Source organism: Myotis yumanensis, unplaced genomic scaffold, assembly GCF_028538775.1.
Source record: "Myotis yumanensis isolate MYYU_CA2020_CCGP unplaced genomic scaffold, mMyoYum1.0.hap1 SCAF_12, whole genome shotgun sequence".
Taxonomy (NCBI): domain Eukaryota; kingdom Metazoa; phylum Chordata; class Mammalia; order Chiroptera; family Vespertilionidae; genus Myotis; species Myotis yumanensis.
In genome coordinates, this window is record NW_027223763.1 from 61372220 (window position 1) to 61387472 (window position 15253).

The 15253-nt window shown below is 42.3% G+C and overlaps 2 protein-coding genes and 1 pseudogene across 2 annotated transcripts; 2 read left to right on the forward strand and 1 right to left on the reverse strand.

The window, feature by feature from the left end:
* Window positions 1-3266: 3266 nt before the first annotated feature.
* LOC139021289 (interferon omega-1-like) lies at window positions 3267-3782 on the forward strand. Its single transcript, XM_070431761.1, has one exon. The coding sequence runs from the start codon at window positions 3267-3269 to the stop codon at window positions 3780-3782; it is 516 nt and encodes a 171-aa protein (XP_070287862.1).
* Window positions 3783-4281: 499 nt separating this feature from the next.
* On the reverse strand, window positions 4282-4971 carry LOC139021284 (WASH complex subunit 3 pseudogene; annotated as a pseudogene).
* A 3391-nt stretch (window positions 4972-8362) lies between these two features.
* LOC139021287 (interferon omega-2-like) lies at window positions 8363-8953 on the forward strand. Its single transcript, XM_070431760.1, has one exon. The coding sequence runs from the start codon at window positions 8366-8368 to the stop codon at window positions 8951-8953; it is 588 nt and encodes a 195-aa protein (XP_070287861.1). The 5' UTR covers window positions 8363-8365.
* Window positions 8954-15253: the final 6300 nt, after the last annotated feature.

Here is a 15253-nt window from a genome sequence, read left to right on the forward strand (position 1 = left end):
GCGTTTCCCAAATTGCTAGTGACATTGAACATCTTTTCATGTATCTGTTGGATGTTTTTATGTCTTCTTGGGAGAGACGTCTATTCAGGTTCTCTGCCCATGTTCTAGTTGGGTAGTTTGTTTAGTGTTGAGTTTTATGAGTTCTTTATATAGTTTGGATATTAAACCTTTGTTGGAGCTATTGTTTGCAAATATTATCTCCAGTTCCTATGTTGCCTCTTTGTTTGGTTGTCAGATTCTTTTGTTTTTCAGAAGCTTGTTAGTTTGATATAGTCCCATTCATTTATTTTTGTCTTCACTTCACTTGCCTTTGGAGTCAAGTTCATAAAATGTTCTCTAAAGCCAAGGCCTATACATTAAGTACGTACGCTTTCTTCTATTGATTTTATTTTTTCAGATCTTCTATTTATGTATTTAATCCCTTTTCAGTTAAGTTTTATTCATGGGGACAAACTGAAACCCAGTTCCATTCTTTTGCATGTGGCTTTCCAATCATCCCAGACCATTTATTGAACAAGTTTTCTTTGCTCTATGGCGTTATATACCAATAATCAATTCTCAGAAAGAAGAACGAAACAAACAATCCAATTTACCATAGTACCCAAAAAACTTAAGAAACCTAGGAATAAACTTAACCAGGGAGATAAAAGTCTTACACTTAGAAAACTATTGAACAAAAGAAACAGAGGAAGGTATAAAAAAGTGGAAGAACATACAGTGTTTATGGATTCGTAGAATTAACATCATTAAAATGTCCAACCTACCCAAAGAAATCTATAGATTCAATGCCATCCCGATTAAAATACCAACAGCATATTTCACAGATCTAGAATAAATACTCCAAAAATGGATATGGAACAGAAGAAAACTCAAATAGCCCCAGCAATGGTGAAGAAGAAGAACAAACTTGGAGGAATAACAATACCAGATATCAAGTGATACGGCGAAGCCACTGTAATCTTAACAGCCTGGTACTGGCACAAGAACAGGCATATAGATCATTGGAACAGAACAGAGATCCCAGAAGTAAACCCATGCGATTATGCAAAGTTAATATTTGTCAAGGCGGCAAGAGCATACAATAGAGTAAGACAGACTCTTCAATAAACGGTGCTGGGGAAATTGGACAGCACAGGTTACACCAAGATCAGTGTCTGGCGCAGGAACCAGAGGAATCTCAGAGCCCACTCTGCAGAGAACCAGCTCTGAGGAAAGGCTCCTGACAAAACTCTGCTGTTCTGTGAGTGGGAATAATGAGCTCAATAGTCCCCTCTTTCACCCTCAGAGGCAGACCACCTCTGGGGGTGTTATTTGAGGCTCAGGAGAACATAAACAAACAGACAAGCAAGAGGCAGAGGGTGATGCTGGTAAGAATTGGGACTTACCTAGGTTTTCAGCCCTTGAAGATCACAACACTCATTCAAAAGCTCGTTCCTGGGTTAGCAGAAGGGGAGAGTACTTCCCTCAAGCACATGGTTTAAGAAGGACTCACATCTGAGTCATCAAGACACATAATACTTCCAGGCAATACGAAAAAATGAATTAATGCAGCACATCCATGGTGAACAAAATGTCAACATTTTAGAGACATGAAATGACCTTACACTTGCAAGTCCCTCAGAGGCTTAAGAAGGGAGGGGAAACAGTGCAAATATAATTTTAGCAAGCTCCATTCAGTCTACAAAATTCTAACCAAAGAAAAGGAAAAGATCTGACCTGCTAACTGTCCTCTCCAGCCTGTACACGGCACCAAGTTTTCCTTTTAACGATTCATTCAAGGTGCAAACCTGTGATGAGGTTTCAGTAAAGTGAAGTTAAAGAAAAATGATTCACCATTGTCAGGTGGTTACAAGAAACTCAACAAAAACAAGTAATCCCTTTTATAAAAAATAATATCTTAAATAAAATACTTTTATTGATTTCTGAACAGAAGGTAAAGGGAGAGACAGATGGAAATATCCATGATGAGAGAGAATCATTGAACTGCTGCCTCCTGCAAGCCCCACCGGGATCCAGGTTGCAAGGAGGGCCTGTGCCCAGACCAGAAATGAAACCAGGACTTCCTGCTTTCATAGGCAGAAGCTCCAGTGCTAAGCCAGGCAGGCCAGGCTGAACACAATTCATCCTCACTAAACAGTGTTTGCTTCCATTCCAGCCAAGACAATGAAATTATATCAAATCCTTGTTTGGGTACAAATAAAATACAGTTGAAATAAACTGGAAGTTTCACACATGGAGTTTTTATAGTCTGAATGGTAAAAATTAAAACATTGAAAATTTTCAGTTAATATTCAATATATGAGTATTTTAAAAATCCTAATAGATGATGTCTTAAGATTAAAATATTTTAAATATTATGTGGATATTTAAATCAATATTTAAATATTTTTTAAAGTTTAAGAGAATGTGTTGTTTCCACGTTTAAAATATATTTAAAATTTAAGCAATATTTATTTCATACTAAACTATTTTAAATGTTAAAGTGATGCTTGAATATAAAATATTTCTTAAACATTAAGCTTCATATTTATATTTAATATTAAAGTACTTTAATAATATTTTGAGTGGCTTCAGGAAGAGCCTTGTCAATGCTCGCACTTTCCAGTGTTTTTAACTTTACCCCATGGCTCCCTAAGGTTGTCACGTTCAGACATCACACAAAAGCCCCAAAGCCCCTGCAGAGCCGCCCCTCCCGGGGCCGGGCGCCCCACTCACCCCACAGCGTCCCCAGCGCGGAGCAGTCGCACCCGTCCTTCCCGCATCCGGCTCTGAGTCTGGGGGCACCTCGCGCACAAAGCGCCCCTTTTCTGTGCAAACCCCCCAACACGCTCTCCTTCCAGCCTCTGACCCCCCAGCACACGGATTCCCGGTGGAAATGGCCTCGCTGGAGCTTCCGTGCAAAAGGAAAGCCCCACACTCCTGGGGAAGCGCAGAGAAGGCCGGGGCCGGTGCTGGTTTCCTGAGAACAATGTCCGCGGGAGGCGCAGGCAGAGCTCCTTCTTCAGCGGCGACGGTGGCGCAGGAATGGAGGGTTCCACCTTCACTATTAAAGCAGCACCAGGCGCTCTGCGGGGCGGCCAGCGCTTCTGCTCTCAGACCAGCCTGACTGCACTTTCCCCAAAAGCAGCTTCACTTAAGGCCTCCTGCGCGCCCTCTGGCGGCCACCGGGAGAAGCGTGCTTTCCAGGAATCCCAGGAAGGAAAGCGGCTGCTAATTGTGCCCGCGCCTCCCCCTGGCGGTAGTCTCCTGAATCACTGGAATTCGCAATGGCCCAGATCTCTCTGTGGCTGCTGGCAGGGGTGATGCTCTGCTCCATCCCTGCTGGTTCTCTAGAGGAGGACATACATCGGGTCCATACACGAGACAAAGGGACAGTCTTAATTCTTTTGTCACAGCTACAAAGTACGCCCCCTCACTTATGCCTGGATGACAGAAACGACTTCAAATTCCCTTGGAATTTACAAACAATCATACAAATGAAGAAGATACAACACACCTGTTTCCACCATCTGATGCTCCTGCAGATCTTCCACCTCTTCAGAGCACAGCGCAGCCTGGCTGCACGGGACCACACCCTCCTGTCTCAACTACTGTCCAGCCTTCACCACAGCCTGGAGCACCTGGAGCAGAGGGAAGGAGAAATCCGGGCTTGTCCCAATGTGGGAATTCTCGTCCGGAAGTACTTCCAAAGAATCCATAGCTACCTGAAGGAGAAGAAATACAGCTCGTGTGCCTGGGAGGTCGTTAGAGTCGAAATTACACTACGCGTTGGAATCATGTAACAATCCTCAAAGGAAAGGCAACTAATTCAGAATGAATTTATATGCTGACTCTCCCTCTCTTCAATTGCATTGTTTGCTAAGCCCTAAAACAATCTCCACTCACATTTCTGCACCAGCTGTGAAATACCTGACACCAAACTCAAGCGGTTATTTTAAAAATATAGTGTACATCAGGAATTTACTAAATGATGTTTAGAGAGAGGTACATGATCTTTCTTAAATAAACAATTTTATAACAATTTTTTTTACTGTTTAATTTTTTGTGACAGTGGTGGTGGAGGGGATCGGCGTTATTTGCTCTTTCCAAATTATAAATTCCATCTGTTTCCAGGTTATATAAATGCTTCATTATTATTACAATTTTAGCACTGACGAAGCTTCGTGGTGAATATCTGGTCACTTGATGTTGTTTTGAAAAAGAGGTCAAGTTCAGACTCTCTTTCTGATAGAACTTAAAGTACATCTACACATGTTATCTGTAATTATGATGAAAGTTAATCTTAGTCACTAAAAGAGGATGCACTATCTGAACTTTCTTCTGCATTTTTTTCACCTTCGCTATCAGGCACTGGAGCATCTGGCCTCTCGAGAAGATCTGGGTCTAGTCCTTGTGATATCCTTTTGTTTCCTATTGCCATCACTGGGACACCCACTGGAACCATTTTGAGATATCTGGCATATCTCGGATCCTTGGCTAGTTAAGATATTTTCTGCTGTTACTTCACTTTCCTGTGGTCCAGATTCTTGTAAACTGTTCTGCTGTGATGGCTCTGAAGTGGTTACATTTGTGGCTCCAGTGACACTTACAGGGGAGACTTCAACTGTGACATCATCTAGGCCTGGGATAGGTGACAAAATGCATCTAAAATATTGAGAGTTGTTTCAATTCGCTGGATACGAAGAGAAAGGTCTGTAGCTTCTCCTCACAGACTGTGGAGAAGCGGCTGAGGAACTGCACAGTGTGGACCACAAGCTGGTTTAGGAAGGCCACCGTTCTTTCCTGTTGGAGAGCTGGCACCTTGGTCAGGTCAATGCCCGACCCCATGAGAGGAAGCCCGTCCTCATCCATCTCCTCAGTTGGCGGGCACCCAGGCATCACCCACAAACCCTCCATTTTTTTTAAATGGAAAGGTTCTTCAGGATAATGTTTGATTAAAGACATTGGCCAGTTAGGTTCACGCTGGCTCTTGTAACTGATCAACAGAAAACTATCCTGACCTGGATCGTTACAGAACTTTATTTTGCGTTTGTGGAAGAGCACAATGCAAGCATTTCTGATCACAGGACTCTTAAGTTTGGCTCATGTGTAAACAAGGATTGTAGGTCATGGGCACCTTCTATTTGGAAACTTGGCCAACTCAAAGTGTGCCCCCAATTTTTTCTGGGAACTTGATTCTATTCTACCCAGTTGTACAGAGAGAAATTAGGGTAGATCACAGGGGGTGTTTTCAAGGACAGGACTGTACAGGGCACTATCACCTATGCTCCCAGCAGCTGGTCTGAGCCGATCTAGGTGATGCACTGAGTGCAAAGAGTTGAGAAGTAGCCTCTGATCTGGTGAACATGGAACAGGAGACAGAGCACATCTAGGAAAGGGAAGGAGATGAAAGTCAGCAGGGGCTGGAGAACTGGGCAGAACAGAGACAGGTAAAGCCTGGACTGGAACAGGCAGGCCCTCAGGAGGGGAACACTGGGAAGGGCCTGCACTGAGGCACCTGTTTCTGCAGGTCCTTCTGGTTCACAGCCGGAGAAGATGGAAGTGGATGCTGAGAACAGAGCTCTCCCACAGAGACGTGGCCAACAGCAGTGTCCCCAGCACAGGGGACACCCCCACAGCAGCCTGCTGGGAATTGGAGGCACCACGGTTACTCCAGTGCCAGCAACAAACTTGTTTCAATTGTCAGAAAAGTCAAACTATATAAAATCTATCTAAAAAGATTGTTGTCTACTTTTCCTTAGAACTTAATGTCAGTCAGTTTTATAGACTCGAACCACACTGGTGATGTCATACAGAACAACAGACAGCAATCCACTGGGACATGAAGTAGAACTTGGAATCCGTTACCACCCCACCCTCCCTGCTCAGTGCTCTCATGCCTCGGCCTCTCCTTGGTGCATAAATCCCATGTCCTTTACTATCCTTGTCATCTGTAAACGGGCCCTTCCAGACAAACGGTTATCTCAATCTCCTAAAGGGTTTGACCTTGGATTCGTGGTACCTTCCAAATAATTCATCACTCCAGATTGATACTGCATAATAGTGCTATAAAAAAGTTTATTGGAAATAGGGACATTGAGAAGGTTCAATGAGCCATTTCAAAGATCTTAGAACAGTAGTTAGACCATAGTGAACATGCAATAAAATTTTATCTTTTACTGTAAAATAGCAATATAATTATTTAAATTAAGAGCACACTCTTTTAGGAGCATCCAATGCCATTGCTCTCAAGTCCAGATTTCTCAAGGCCATCTTCTCTGTAGCTGAGTGGATTTATTAACTACATCGAGCACCCAGACCAGGGTTAATGTCCATGATGCAGCCACGGAGGGTTCCTGGTCCAGCAGTGGGGGTCGAGGTCTCAGGATGTTGAGAGCTGGTGGCTGTGAGTCTTCCCTTCTGTCCTCAGAGCTGATCGCATGTGGATTAAATGACAGGAAAGGACGTGGCTGGTCACTGACCCAGAAGGTCCTCCTGTTTGAGCCTCTGGCAGAGGCAGCCCATCCCTGCCTTGTAGGAGCTCAGGGCTGGCTTCCCCCTCCCTCTGCCACAGCACCAGGGCCCTGTGTGGCTGCAGTCAATTCTGCGAACTGACACTTGGTCCTCTTGTCAGCAGAAGCCACTCCCCTTCTTTCACTTTGTTGACATGCAGAATTCTATTAGTTTTAATTTTGCCCACAAACAACTGTCGATTTTGCTTTCTGGGAATGTTAAAATGAGAAATAAAAAGTCTCAACTCGAAATAATTATAGAGAAAAATGGTGAAGTCCCTTTGACTTTCTTACTTCCCTTTATATGAACCTCAGGATGAAGTAGAAAATCATGTCAGAGGAGCAACACAGACTATGCCCAGTAAAACACTATGTAATGACGATGTTGTTCTTTACATTTACAATGAAGCATCATGAATAATTAAGGAAAGAAGGCTGTTTCTCCCTGACTTAGTAGCCTGAGCCTCACTGCCCTGCGTCCTGAGCATGAGACACAGAGGAATGAACAGAGAAGCCCAAGAGAAACACACAGACTGAATGAACAGCTGCAGTTCGCCAGCTTCTGTTCTACAAGTTTCTATTGAGAGACGTCATTGAATCTCCCGTGCCCAGCTGAGAAATCCTGAGCATAATGTGTGAAATAATTTAAACAGAGAATTTAATAATAGAAGCTGCACTTGCCAAATAAAAATATTTGGCCTCCTGAAGATCAATGATTGCAAATGGATACCTAATTCCCCATCTACGTAGACAAAATAAACGTTTGCTGTCAGCTCTGAGGGCTTGGGACACCACTGACACCTGGGTGCTGGCTCAGGAGAGGAGCCCGTCACCACAGAGAACAAGGGTCCTTCACACAAACCTTCCCGGGGTGGGGAGAACTGGAGGATCCTGATGATTATTTTGCCACAAAGACGCAAGCCCCTCCACCTGGGGAGAATTCTAAGGACCTCAGGATGGGGTGAGCCTGTCCTCCATGGGGGGAGTCCAAGAGAGGCTGGGTTGAGGACACTGTCACTCCAGAGGCAAAGGGTGACTAGAGCTGATATCAGCCTCATGAACGGGGTGGTGCTGGAAACATATTACTATCTTCTTATGAGAATCTCCACACCTACAGCCACCAGCAAAGAACCTGGATTCCTGCCGGGGGTATTGGCACAGCCTGAGGAGCACTAACAACCAGTTACAAATGCTGGAAAGAAATGGCAATGTCTAGAGTCCTGACCTAGTGGCCCCCGTGAAGCAGAACCACAGGGCCCTGCAGGAATGGGATCTAGAAGAGAAACATCCCCGAAACACAGTCACTAATAACCTCAGCCTCTGCAGTGAACACAACAGTAAATTACACTCAGTCCTTGGTTCTAACGAGATTATTTACCACCTGAGTCTGGTAGGTACCTGACAAATTACACAAGCCCACAGGGATGAGGGAGCCTGGCTCCCTGTGCAAAGTAAGCAGGGCAGAAGGTTGCCCAGAATCACTGAGCATTTCTGTTTCTAAAGCAGAGAAGAGTTGTATTTATGCAATAAACACATATGTATGTGCATGTGTGTAAGTATTTACACATCTACCTAAACTCTGACTTTAGGACAAAGACCTTTTCATTTGACTAAGTATCCCCCTGGACTGAAACATCTCAAGTTTTTGGGAATTTAAAAAGGAAATTAGTATTGCAGATTGATGACATCTCCTTAGACCACCTAAAAGAAAACAAAAAAGGAAGGGAAAGTGGAAAGAAATGTTTAGAAAATGAAAATCGTTGTGTTCCCTATTTAAGGGCCATGCTTAGAAAGAAGGTCATTGCACAACTTTTGGCCCAAAGTTGTTCTCCAGACGCCCAGCTCAGCCAGGCCAGCAGCACCCTCATTCGCCCATGGCCCTCCTGCTCTCTCTACTCACCGCCCTGGTGGTGTTCAGCGCTGGCCCCGGGGGAGCTCTGGGCTGTGACCTGCCTCAGGACCACATCCTGCTCAGCAGGAAGAACTTAGACCTTCTGAACCAAATGAGCACGATCTCCCCTGTCTTCTGTCTGAAGGACAGAAAGGACTTCAGATTCCCCCGGGCAACGGTGAATGACAGCCAGGTCCAGAAGGCCCAGGCCATCGTTGTCCTCCACGAGATGCTCCAGCAGGTCTTCAACCTCTTGCCCACAGAGAACTCCTCTGTCACCTGGAACACGACCCTGGTGGGCCTACTGCACTCAGGACTCGATCGGCAGCTGGAAGACCTGGAGGCGTGTTTGGTGGAGGAGAGGCGAGAGGAAGGATCTGCCCTGGCCATGGAGGGCCCTCCCCAGGCCTTGAAGACGTACTTCGAGGGCATCCATCTTTACCTGAAGGAGAAGAAATACAGTGACTGCGCCTGGGAGGTTGTCAGAGGGGAAATCATGAGATCCTTCCCCTCAATAACAGCCTTGCAAGAAAGGCTAAGAAATAAGGATGGAGACGTGGGATCCCCCTGAAAGGATTCTCAGGGATGAATGTGCCAGATCACGTTTGCACATATGTCCTGGGTCATGTCCAAAGGCTCTCACATCTGCTCTAATCACAGAATTTATTGAATTTTACTCAGGAAATCTCTTGTCAGAGTATTAAGTGAGAAAATGCTAGAAAATTCAGTTCCTGGGTCAACGGTCCCTGATAGCTTACTGCCTGAATGGTGATTTATTGTTATTTGTTTATTTATTTATTTATTCATTTATTTATTCTTTCACCTTATATTTCTGTATTTATATAACCTATGTTTGCTCTTATCTTGTATTAAAATTTACAACACTTGTAACTTTTGTTATGAAATTTGCATTTTGTTTTATTCAATTCTTATCAAAGAAAACTTCTTGAGTTTTTTAAATCAGAAAACCTAAACCCTTATTTTTTTAATCTATCTCAAAATAGTACCCTTTTATTAAGTCCTTTAGAACAGTTCCTCCACTTCTCAGAAAGTGCCTGTCCAAAGCTGGCAACGCATGGGATTGAGAAGAGTCCTGGCAAACTTGGAAGATGTTCAGGGATAATGTCAGAATTGTAACCGATTTCTATTCTGTCAGCAAGGAGAGGGTGGAACTATCTGGGAGGAGTCCAGTAGAGGGAAGAAGAAAAGATATACGGTATTGGTTGGCTGATACTGGCATCTGGTGCTCTTCCTACCAGTCTCCCCAGTCCTGCTGTACTGGATTTATTCATTCCCTTCCCTCCTCGCCCTCACTGCCTCTAGTTTTGTTGTGGTTTCCGCTTCAAGGTTTCTAAACAGAAGAAAAGCCAAAGGGAGGGAGCAAACATTGAGTGGCTGCTCTACGTTCTTCAAAACTGTTGTAGACACATCTGTCTCTAGGAGGGCGCTGATGTGTGCTTCTGGGCCCTGAGCAAATGCCAATGTTACAGTGATGACATCGATGCTGAAGTGAAAGGAATCAGACAAAATCACATAACTGCGTGTGTGTGTTGTGTGACTATCTCAGACAGCAGGCAGGGAGATCAATGTGGGAGGATTGCTTGAATCTGTGCCTCAGATGATCTAGCCAATGCTTCGGTTTGCTTTTAAATAACTTGTGGGTACTATTTTAACATATCTTTATCCTTAATCTTTCTGTCCGATATTACTCTACTTCATGGACCAGTTTAGCAGAAGGAGAAAAACCTGGCAATTCTGGACTTTTTCCTTTGATTGCTGATCACCTTTCCAATGGTAGGATCCCTGCTACTTGTTTGCAGATTTAATGGAAGTCAACTGTGTTACCTTTAAGTTACAAAGAGGTTGTTCTGCCATTTTGGAGTTCTGCTGGTTAAACTGTGAGCATCTGGGCTGCTGCATTTATGCTTCTCTACCTCCAGGTACATTTTAAGGTGAAATTCAGGGTGGCTGGTTGTTGACCGAGCCAAGTTGACACATAAAATTAACCATCACACAGACTGTCCTGGAGAAAGGATGCTCCGATGCTCAGCAGCCTCTTTGTTCCTGGGAAGAGGGAAACTCCTAGAATGTTAAGAGCTTAGACTATGGAGTCAGAACTCCTAGATCAGTGATGGCGAACCTTTTGAGCTCGGCGTGTCAGCATTTTGAAAAACCCTAACTTACCTCTGGTGCCGTGTCACATAGAGAAATTTTTTGATATTTGCAACCATAGTAAAACAAAGATTTATATTTTTGATATTTATTTTATATATTTAAATGCCATTTAACAAAGAAAAATCAACAAAAAAAATGAGTTCACGTGTTACCTCTGACGCGCATGTCATAGGTTCGCCATCACTGTCCTTGATTCTCAAGGATTGCTATGAACCTGGGAAAGCTAATCTCCCTGTAGCTTTGTCTTCTTCTTCATAAAAAGGGAATAATGAAAGGAACCACATCTGCCAATTTGTTAACTCATGTACTAAAGTTAGAAGAATAGACTGGCACATGAAGGTGCTTGAGAAACACCTGTTTTATACATGCATGTTTTCAAAGAAGTGTTCAAAGGAATGAACTATGAATTAATATGCTTAGAATAGTGCCTAGACCTTAGGAGGTGCTCAGTAATGTCATTCTTATATTTATTATTTAAGGTGGTTTTCAGAGACAAAGGAAGGGAGACAGAGAACAATATCAATGTGAGAGACATATATTGATTGGGTTCTGCTTGCAGCTGACTAGGCCCTGACTGAACTTGCAACCTAGGTACATGCCCTTCAGCTGGAAGCAAACTCTTGACCTTTCCACGGGTGGGTCAACACTGACCACGGAGAGACATCGCCCACCTCTATGTCATCTTGAGCAGTAATGATATTTCCTAGTAGATGACACAAGGTGCTGAATGGATTCACTAATCATATGAAATGCACATTGAAAATGAGTAACATCCATTATTTTTCTAGGTAGTATTAGGAATTGGGTGTTCTTAAAGTGAGTCTTTTGTGAGTTGATTGGTATGATTGCCATTCCTTGTTCCCAACTGATTACATCTGGGAAAAAATGAAACAATAATCATGTGGCTTATTTTGCAAAGCTGAAGGTTGGCTGTGGGACAGAAGTTACTCTCCATCCCCCAGCCAGGGAAACAGCTTGTGCTCTCTCTCTACTCCTACTGTGCCCTTCATCCTCCCTTTTGCTATAAGTTTTGTTACATTGAATTTAGCTAAATTATTGTTTTCTTATTCCAAGGTCAGCCATTATGTTCTATTCAAGGCCTTCAAATGGTAGGTGAGGTGGATTCATATTAGGGACAACAATAGCTTTTCTCAGTCCATCTACTTAATTGTCTATGTCAGACCAAAACACCCTCACAGTCACATTCAGAAAGTTCGACCAAGTAGCTGGGCAGCTCATAATCCAATACAATTGAAACATAAAATTAATCATCACAAGGATCTAAGATAAAATACTGTAGCGCCTAGTGGAGTTCTAACCCTGTATCTCTATAACCCCAGATACTCTGTATGAATTGGGTTATGTCATTTCTACCTGACATAAAGCCACGTGGGGACATTCTCTGCAACACCCCGTGAGTGATTTAAGGGTTTATTTATTTATTTTTCTCTTTCTTTTGTTTAAAAAATGTCTTGGGGAGACACTGGTTCATAGGGTCATATAGGTTCAGGTGTGGATTTGTTACAAGATCTGTATATTGTACTGTACGCACACCTGCCAAAGTCACATCCTCTTCTGTCACTGTAAGTCCCCCTTCACTCCCCACCCTCCCGCACACTCCCCTCTGGCAACCACCACACTACTGTTTGTGTCCATGAGTTTGGTTTGACATCCTACATGTGACAGCACCTAGTGCTCAGCTTTTCCTGCTTCACTTATTTCACGGAGCATAATATTCTCAGGAACCAGCCAGGTTGTCCCAAATTTCAGTATTTCATCTTTTCTTATTAGTATTCCATGGTGTCTATGTTCCACGTCTTCTTTAACCAATTCTCTATTGAAGGACACGTTGGTGGTCTCCATGTGTTGGCCACAGTGAATAATGCTGCAATGAACAGAGGGGTGCATATCTCTTTGTGAATCACGTTTTCGAGTTTTTTAGGTATATACACAAGAGAGGGATTGCTGGCTCATATGGCACATAGCTCTAGTCTTCATTTTGTGGGGAAATCGCCAGACTGTTTTCCATAGTGGCTGCACCTACATTCCCAATGAATGAGGGTTCCCCTTACCCACAACTTCTCCAACACTTGTTATTACTTGTCTTATTGGTAATAGCCATTCTAACTGATGTGACCTGGTGTCTTGTAGTTTTGATTTGCGTTTCCCAAATTGCTAGTGACATTGAACATCTTTTCATGTATCTGTTGGATGTTTTTATGTCTTCTTGGGAGAGACGTCGATTCAGGTTCTCTGCCCATGTTCTAGTTGGGTTGTTTGTTTAGTGTTGAGATTTATGAGTTCTTTATATAGTTTGCATATTAAACCTTTGTTGGAGCTATTGTTTGCAAATATTATCTCCAGTTCCTATGTTGCCTCTTTGTTTGGTTGTCAGATTCTTTTGTTTTTCAGAAGCTTGTTAGTTTGAGATAGTCCCATTCATTTATTTTTGTCTTCACTTCACTTGCCTTTGGAGTCAAGTTCATAAAATGTTCTCTAAAGCCAAGGCCTATACATTTAGTACCTACGCTTTCTTCTATTGATTTTATTTTTTCAGATCTTCTATTTATGTATTTAATCCTTTTTCAGTTAAGTTTTATTCATGGGGACAAACTGAAACCCAGTTCCATTCTTTTGCATGTGGCTTTCCAATCATCCCAGACCATTTATTGAACAAGTTTTCTTTGCTCTATGGCGTTATATACCAATAATCAATTCTCAGAAAGAAGAACGAAACAAACAATCCAATTTACCATAGTACCCAAAAAACTTAAGAAACCTAGGAATAAACTTAACCAGGGAGATAAAAGTCTTACACTTAGAAAACTATTGAACAAAAGAAACAGAGGAAGGTATAAAAAAGTGGAAGAACATACAGTGTTTATGGATTCGTAGAATTAACATCATTAAAATGTCCAACCTACCCAAAGAAATCTATAGATTCAATGCCATCCCGATTAAAATACCAACAGCATATTTCACAGATCTAGAATAAATACTCCAAAAATGGATATGGAACAGAAGAAAACTCAAATAGCCCCAGCAATGGTGAAGAAGAAGAACAAACTTGGAGGAATAACAATACCAGATATCAAGTGATACGGCGAAGCCACTGTAATCTTAACAGCCTGGTACTGGCACAAGAACAGGCATATAGATCATTGGAACAGAACAGAGATCCCAGAAGTAAACCCATGCGATTATGCAAAGTTAATATTTGTCAAGGCGGCAAGAGCATACAATAGAGTAAGACAGACTCTTCAATAAACGGTGCTGGGGAAATTGGACAGCACAGGTTACACCAAGATCAGTGTCTGGCGCAGGAACCAGAGGAATCTCAGAGCCCACTCTGCAGAGAACCAGCTCTGAGGAAAGGCTCCTGACAAAACTCTGCTGTTCTGTGAGTGGGAATAATGAGCTCAATAGTCCCCTCTTTCACCCTCAGAGGCAGACCACCTCTGGGGGTGTTATCTGAGGATCAGGAAAACATAAACAAACAGGCAAGCAGGAGGCAGAGGGTGATGCTGGTAAGAATTGGGACATACCTAGGTTTTCAGCCCTTGAAGATCACAACACTCATTCAAAAGCTCGTTCCTGGGTTAGCAGAAGGGGAGAGTACTTCCCTCAAGCACAGAGTTTAAGAAGGACTCACATCTGAGTCATCAAGACACATAATACTTCCAGGCAATACGAAAAAATGAATTAATGCAGCACATCCATGGTGAACAAAATGTCAACATTTTAGAGACATGAAATAACCTTACACTTGCAAGTCCTTCAGAGGCTTAAGAAGGGAGGGGAAACAGTGCAAATATAATTTTAGCAAGTTCCATTCAGTCTACAAAATCCTAACCAAAGAAAAGGAAAAGATCTGACCTGCTAACTGTTCTCTGCAGCCTATACACGGCACCAAGTTTTCCTTTTAACGATTCATTCAAGGTGCAAACCTGAGAGGACCTTTCAGTAAAGTGAAGTTAAAGAAAAATGATTCACCATTGTCAGGTGGTTACAAGAAACTCAACAAAACAAGTAATCCCTTTTATAAAAAATAATATCTTAAATAAAATACTTTTATTGATTTCTGAACAGAAGGTAAAGGGAGAGACAGATGGAAATATCCATGATGAGAGAGAATCATTGATCTGCTGCCTCCTGCAAGCCCCACCCGGGATCTAGCTTGCAACCAGGACCTGTGCCCAGACCAGAAATGAAACCAGGACTTCCTGGTTTCATAGGCAGAAGCTCCAGTGCTAAGCCAGGCAGGCCAGGCTGAACACAAGTCATCCTGACAATACTAAACAGTGTTTGCTTCCATTCCAGCCAAGACAGTAAAACTATATCAAATCCTTGTTTGGGTACAAAGAAAATACAGTTGAAATAAACTGGAAGTTACATACATGGAGTTTTTATAGTCTGAATGGTAAAAATTAAAGCATTTAAAATTTTCAGTTAATAGTTAATATTCGATATATAAGTATTTTAAAAATCCTCATAGAATGATGTCTTAAGATTAAAATATTTTAAATATTATGTGGCTATTTAAATCAATATTTAAATATTTTTTAAAGTTTAAGAGAATGTGTTGTTTCCACGTTTAAAATATATTTAAAATTTACAGCGATATTTATTTCATACTAAACTATTTTAAAAGTTAAAGTGATGCTTGAATATAAAATATTTCTTAAACATTAAGCTT